Below are 6,695 nucleotides of genomic sequence, written 5' to 3' on the forward strand. Positions count from 1 at the left end.
CTTATGAGTTGAGGGACCCTGATTGTAGCAATGGTCCTTCCAACATAACTCATTTTGACAAAATTTGGACGAAGTTGAGGAAAATGATCGTAGCTACATGTTTTGATGAGTTGAGGGACCCCAATTGTAGCAATGGTCATTCCAACATAAAATTTCGACGAAGTTGATGAAAATGACTATAACTACACATTTTGATTAATTGAGGGACCATTGATAATAAATTTTTAATTAAGAGACTATTACTCAAATTTGATTAAAATTGAATAATCATTACTATAATTTATTCTGAAAATAATGGCTAAAGATATGAATCAGCAACGAAAACTGAAGGTCGTCACCAACAATTTTAACAACAATTTTACATTTTCTCTTTTTATTAATTTTTGAAAATTTTGAATTGTGCACTTTGCACGGATGTGTACAGATGTACAACATGCATGTGTACGAATCTGGATCCTTTTTGTGAGATTCTGGAAATTTGTAAGTTGTGTTCGTTCATCGTACATCATAAGTTAAAAGTTATTTTAAATATTTTTATTTAAAATTAAACATAAATAATATCTGATAAAAATTGACTGCATGATATATAATAAACGAACATGATTTACGAATTCCCAAAACCCAGAGGATCATGTTGGCATGTGTACTGCTGCTAGCTGACATTAACGATCAATTTGAAAGCACTCCCTGTGCTTTTCACGGCTGTCTGCGTCTCCACGTGTCCGGTTTCAAACAGCCAACCGAGATTGTCGTTCATTTATAACCCTATATTCCTACACAATTACGCCTTTACCTTTGGTAATTAATTTTGATGCCAGCAAGGAAAATCAAGATAAATTGTGTTATTTAATTTTTCCATTTGTGGCTGGTTGTCCCTCATAATAATTTTTTTTTTTCATCAAACCAGCCACAAATCAGTGAAATGGAAAAATCATGGACAACAAAACTGCTTAATACTATTCAATATTTTTCCATTTGTGTGGCTGATTTGGTAAAAAAAAATAAAAAAATTATGAGGGACAACCAGCCACAAAGTAAATAAAAAGTCGAAAATATTGAATAGTAATAAGCAATTGAAGGAAAGTGTTGGCTGCTGCTGCTCCGCTCCCTCGACGCTCATTTTTTACACATCGCATCGTCGATCCGATCCCCGCTCCAATCCGCCAAACAGGTTCGCCTTTCTCCCAAATCCCTAATCCCCATTATTCATTTCTGTCCGAATTTTGATCTGATTTTTTATTTCTATAATTCCAGTAAATCATTTGTTATTCCTCCTCATCCCTCTCAATGCTTTCACTGAAATTTTCAGTTCTTAAATCGGGTTTTTTTTTTCGATTATTTTCGCGTTCAGTGTAATTTTGTGTGAAAGAATCAAAGATGTTGGGAATTTTAAGGCAAAAAGTGGGAGCTGGAAGCTCATCAGCTATGGTACACCCTGTACTTCTGCGATTTATGAACTTTGATTATATAAAACACTTGATTAATTTATTATTATGTGATTTACTACCTAATCTTTGTGATGGTTCAGATTTTGGGGCAGAGGATCCGCCCCGCCACGTCGGCAATGAGGGGTTTAGCATCTTCGGCGAAAGAGGTAATGTTAGTTCTGGATTTTCACTTTTTCTTATTGTTCATATAATTGAGAAAAACCTGTATTATTAAACTCCCAGATTTCGGGGGATTGGTTTTCTGTCCATGTTTGTTGCAATCATGCTAAAGTTTCAAGTTTCACTATTTTTTTCCACATTTATATGTCGCTGTAAAGAAGCTTATATTTTCGTAGGCATTTAATATATATTTTTTTAAATGAAAAATATGCACACAGATGACAGTGAGGGATGCTCTAAACTCTGCGCTCGATGAGGAAATGTCCGCGGACCCAAAAGTGTTTTTGATGGGTGAAGAGGTGAGGATGCATGTATAGGGTTTATGGTTTAGGTTGTATTTGTTGTGATTTGAGAAACCAACAGAATTTATTTTTCATAACCTTGATGGTTGCTCTTTCTGTTATGCAGGTTGGGGAATATCAAGGTGCTTACAAGGTTAGAATTATTTACTGAAGAAATGCATTTATTTATTTGTTGTGTTATCTTCATAAGAACTCATGTGAGCATACATGTGTCTAACAGTTTCCTTTTGTCCTCCATTGCATGTAGATAACCAAAGGACTTCTGGACAAGTATGGCCCTGACAGGGTTCGTGATACCCCAATCACCGAGGTTAGTCATATTACTTATAGCGCTGGGCTAGTTCTCTTTTATCTGTGCTCGAGTAAAATCATGAATGTTCTTCCCTTTTATCTACGTGTCTTCTAAGGTTGAGGGCCTTGAGGCTTTGTTGGGCCGGTTCGTTTGTATACATTAGTGTTAGTAGTTGATAGTAGTTGCTAATCTCATTTCTTTTTCTACCTTTTGCAGGCTGGGTTTACAGGGATTGGAGTTGGTGCTGCTTACTATGGTTTGAAACCTGTTATAGAGTTTATGACCTTTAACTTCTCAATGCAGGTTTGAGAATTTTTTTTGGTTATAATCTTTGGAAAATTTTTATACCGTAGTTTTTAATGTTATAGTCAGTGGTTGATGTCTTGGCACTGAAGATTCTTTGGGATTCTCTGAAAGTTCCATCTAAATGCTAACCGAAGATTCTTGTCATCTGTCTAGACCAGTTGGTCGAATTTATTTTTCTTTAAAAGGATTCTGTTATGGTGTTCATGGCAGGCAATTGACCACATCATCAATTCTGCTGCAAAATCAAACTATATGTCTGCTGGCCAAATAAATGTGCCCATTGTTTTCAGAGGACCAAACGGTGCTGCTGCTGGTGTTGGTGCCCAGCATTCTCAAGTATTGTTCCTCATGCCCTTTCTTTAAAGTCTATATAATACTTTGTTACATTGCCATCTTTCATATGTTACCCTTTGTTTGTTCCAGATCTATCATTTACCCACATCCACAGCGTATTTAGCCTTCATTTCTAAGTGAATAGCGAATGAATTTTGACAATTCTATGATATGCTTGTCGGTCTAGTGTTATGCAGCATGGTATGCAACCTGCCCTGGGTTGAAAGTTTTGACTCCTTATTCGTCTGAAGATGCTCGTGGACTCTTAAAAGCTGCCATCAGGGACCCTGATCCTGTTGTTTTCCTTGAAAATGAGATATTGTAAGTAATCCACCGCAAGGATATTGTGATGCTAGTGTTTGTTATCAAGTGAAACATTAAGATCTTGATTCAATTTTCTGTTTCAGATATGGTGAGTCATTTCCCATTTCAGCTGAAGTTCTTGATTCCAGTTTTTGCCTCCCAATTGGAAAAGCTAAGGTGATCATCAGCTAATGGAATGCTATCAGAAAATGATTGTTGATTCCACTCAGATTTCCAACTTTTTATGTTCTCTACCATAGATGATTGCCTTCTCATTATTATATAATTAAACACAGATTGAGAGAGAAGGAAAGGATGTCACTATTACAGCTTTCTCAAAAATGGTTGGCTATTCTCTACAGGTTTGTTTACTATACCTCCCTCTTTGCCAGGATGTTGTATGCAATAGGACGTAATTTGATATTAAGTTAGAGCTGGATTGACACATGCATATGCTCATTGGTACTTGATAAAATGACCGGAAATTTGAAATGGAAGTTGCCTGGAAAATTGATCATAGCTTTGACAATAAAGACCTTTCTGCTGTTGAGAATATGTGATGCGGGACAGAGTAGGGGTGGGTGATCAGGGTTTTCGTATAGTGGGCTGATAATGATAGAAATTTGAGGAAATAGGATATTTAGAGAACAAAGCAGGTTAGGTTTGCTGTAATCTTTAGAGAAACAAGGAAGAGGAGAAGAATTTAGAAGAAGATAGAGGAGATAACAAGGTACCAAGATACACTCAAATTTTCATTCAATCCAAACTGATTTAGGTTACTGCAGATATGCTTATTTATAGGCTTCAATCATAACACTTAAGAACTTCTAGAAATATGAAAAGACTTCAAAATCCTAGACAACTCTTTAATAATAGGAAGACTCCTAGAAAATTTAAAAGGCACTGCATTTTCCTAAGACCCAATTAACTAGACACTTGATAATACTTGACCAAACTAATAAACCTTGATTTTGACTCTCAGCAACTACCCATACCTTCAACCTTGACCCAAAAGGCTTTAGCTTTGGAGTTGGCTGAATGATCCTAGGCTTGGGCCTCTGTAGATGATACTCACTGGATTATTTGAGTTAATCGTGGGTGAAATCTTTGTTTTTGTATTGTTCAAGTTGCTGGGTTTGTTGCTTAGATTTTTTCATCGTTGCATTAGTCTTTTGCCTATTACTCATCTCTTTAAAAAAAAGGCCATTACATTCATGAAGAGCGTCTGGAATCCCCCACTTTCCTTTTATTTTACAGACCAAAAAAAAAAAAGGCCTTAGAGGGATGTTATAAGTGTATTGTTTCTAGCCACTTTTACAAAATTTTTGTTTATAGTCATTGGATTTCAGTCAGAGTCTCTATCCCTCCCTTCCAATAGTGGATTAATTCTGTTGTTTGGTATTCAGGCTGCTGAGATACTCGCTAAGGAAGGAATCTGTGCTGAGGTAAATTTGTGCAACAGCACAATCTTGATAGTACTTTAGTAATAGAGACGGTATTGACCATTTGTGTTATTGTAGGTCATAAATTTGCGGTCAATTCGTCCTCTTGACAGGAAAACTATCAATGATTCAGTCAGGAAAACCAACAGACTGGTGACAGTTGAAGAAGGGTTTCCTCAGCATGGTGTTGGTGCTGAAATCTGGTCCGTCTATTTACTATTAAATGTTACCCTGCTGAATGATTTTTAGACACCGTGTATGCTAACACTGTTTACTTCTTAACAGCGCATCTGTTGTTGAGGATAGCTTTGGTTATCTTGATGCACCGGTTGAGAGAATTGCTGGGGCTGATGTTCCCATGCCTTATGCAGCCAATTTGGAGCGACTGGCTGTTCCTCAGGTTAGTTTCCCTTCCAGATTGTTATGGTTTGTATCCATTATAAGTGTGTTCCTGTAGTTCTCCAATGACATAGGTACTGCGTTGTTGTTGGTCAGTAGGTGCAACAGTCATTCAGTTGCTGGTTTCTTCCCATTGACTTGGTTATAGGCTGTGCCACTTACTTCTTGGTTATCTGTTTCTACAGGTCGAAGATATTGTTCGTGCAGCAAAGAGAGCATGCTACAGAGCTTCCTCATTGGCTGCAAGTGCTTAATTTTACCACCTCAACGCAGAAATTTCTCCGGATTGAGGTTAGTTACAAGTTATTTTATGGTTCATAGAATGATTTGGTGCTACATGTCTGTACCGACGTTCTTCACTTAAGTTTATGGTTATGCAGGGATTCATAGAATTTTTTTGGCTTTTTGAGTTTATGCCAGTTTCTTATCTGTGTGATTTTGTTGTTTATGCTTTGTTTCAGGAAGTATAGAGACTGTACATTATTTCTCTCCTCATCCTCTCTGGGGAGGAACTGCTTGTCAAATAACTGGTAGAAGAGCATCCTGTGCGGGGAAGAAGCACTTGTCAAATAACTTGGGAGAACATTGACAAGGGCGAGAGTATTTTTTTGACTGTTTTGTTTATATGTGTGGCTATCCACATTAAAACCGATTGTGTTTTGGAAGCCATTTTGTGGGTTTCATGTACTTGAATTTCTGAACCACACCATTTTGTTCCGGCAAACATCAATGTCCGCTGCTTCAGTGTTTCCCTTCCAGTTGTTTTTGTCCCGGTTGGTGCGTTTCAGTTAATTATGCCTGATCGATGTACACTGCAGAGGTTTATGATTTTAGAACCGAAACGAATCGTGGATAAAAAATGTTAGGAAGGAGAAGGAAATATTTGAATTTTGAAATCAATGGTGCAGTTAGTCCGATTGAGTTTTTACCCGGCATCGAATCACATTCAAAAACAAAGATGTCGGTATTGTTGCAAATCACGTAATTGTCCTTTTTTTTGTACCGAATTTGATTGTTAGATCGGTTTCATAATTTGACCAATTTGTGAATCCTCCAGCTACCCAAAAGATTCTCTCTCAATTCTCAAATTCAAAACAATTTCATTTAAATTTATTTATATATGTTGATGTTGGTGGGTGGTATCGTCACAACCCGTCCCAAATATATAATTATCGACGACGTGAATTGACGAAAACACCCTTGGACGTTAGTTGTGTAATGTGGTTTAAGTGTGGTTTTGGGTCAATATTTGTAAATCCTAATTGTTTGGAACCAATTAGGATTAAGATATGGTGTTTTTAGTGGTTGACCAATCCTAGGCCACACACACTCACTCTCTCTCTTCTCTCTCCCGTACCCTCTCATCTCTCTCGGTTTCACTCTCTCTCTCTCTCTCTCTCTCTCTCTCTCTCTCTCTCTCTCTCTCTCTCTCTCCTTCTTGTACGGACAAAGACCAAGAACCTCTCAAACCTCACAGATCGAGGAAGAAAATGGTACCATTGTGTTCTTAAGGTCCTCACGAGTTCAAAGGTACCAAATATAGGTAAGGTTACCTTCGATTTCATGTAGAACCACAAAGCCCGATTCCATGCACTGTTCATGCAACTTTTATTCTTCGATTTTCAGGGGATTTCAAGCTTGTAGGAAGCTTTAGGAGGTCCTAAGGAAGCTCAGTGTAGATCGTTGGAAGAGTTTGGACGTCGGAGGGCTG

General features: G+C 37.5%; 1 protein-coding gene across 1 annotated transcript; it reads left to right on the forward strand.

Annotated features, from left to right (window-relative positions):
* Positions 1–1,005: 1,005 nt before the first annotated feature.
* LOC126608328 (pyruvate dehydrogenase E1 component subunit beta-1, mitochondrial-like) lies at positions 1,006–5,742 on the forward strand. Its single transcript, XM_050276192.1, has 16 exons — positions 1,006–1,171; positions 1,352–1,428; positions 1,529–1,594; positions 1,826–1,906; positions 2,016–2,042; positions 2,157–2,219; positions 2,418–2,504; positions 2,718–2,843; positions 3,028–3,161; positions 3,248–3,320; positions 3,440–3,505; positions 4,550–4,588; positions 4,664–4,788; positions 4,871–4,985; positions 5,170–5,275; positions 5,446–5,742. Exons 2-15 carry the CDS (start codon positions 1,378–1,380, stop codon positions 5,236–5,238), a joined length of 1,122 nt encoding a protein of 373 aa, XP_050132149.1. The 5' UTR covers positions 1,006–1,171; positions 1,352–1,377; the 3' UTR covers positions 5,239–5,275; positions 5,446–5,742.
* The last annotated feature ends 953 nt before the right edge of the window (positions 5,743–6,695 follow it).

This window comes from Malus sylvestris, chromosome 16, assembly GCF_916048215.2.
Source record: "Malus sylvestris chromosome 16, drMalSylv7.2, whole genome shotgun sequence".
NCBI classification, from domain to species: Eukaryota; Viridiplantae; Streptophyta; class Magnoliopsida; order Rosales; family Rosaceae; genus Malus; species Malus sylvestris.

Bases quoted from the DNA above. Each gene is read 5' to 3' on its own strand.
- LOC126608328 (XM_050276192.1), top strand. From the start codon at position 1,378: ATGTTGGGAATTTTAAGGCAAAAAGTGGGAGCTGGAAGCTCATCAGCT. The intron at 1,595-1,825 runs GTAATGTTAGTT...ATATGCACACAG, and splicing joins TAGCATCTTCGGCGAAAGAG to ATGACAGTGAGGGATGCTCT. The intron at 4,789-4,870 runs GTCCGTCTATTT...ACTTCTTAACAG, and splicing joins GGTGTTGGTGCTGAAATCTG to CGCATCTGTTGTTGAGGATA.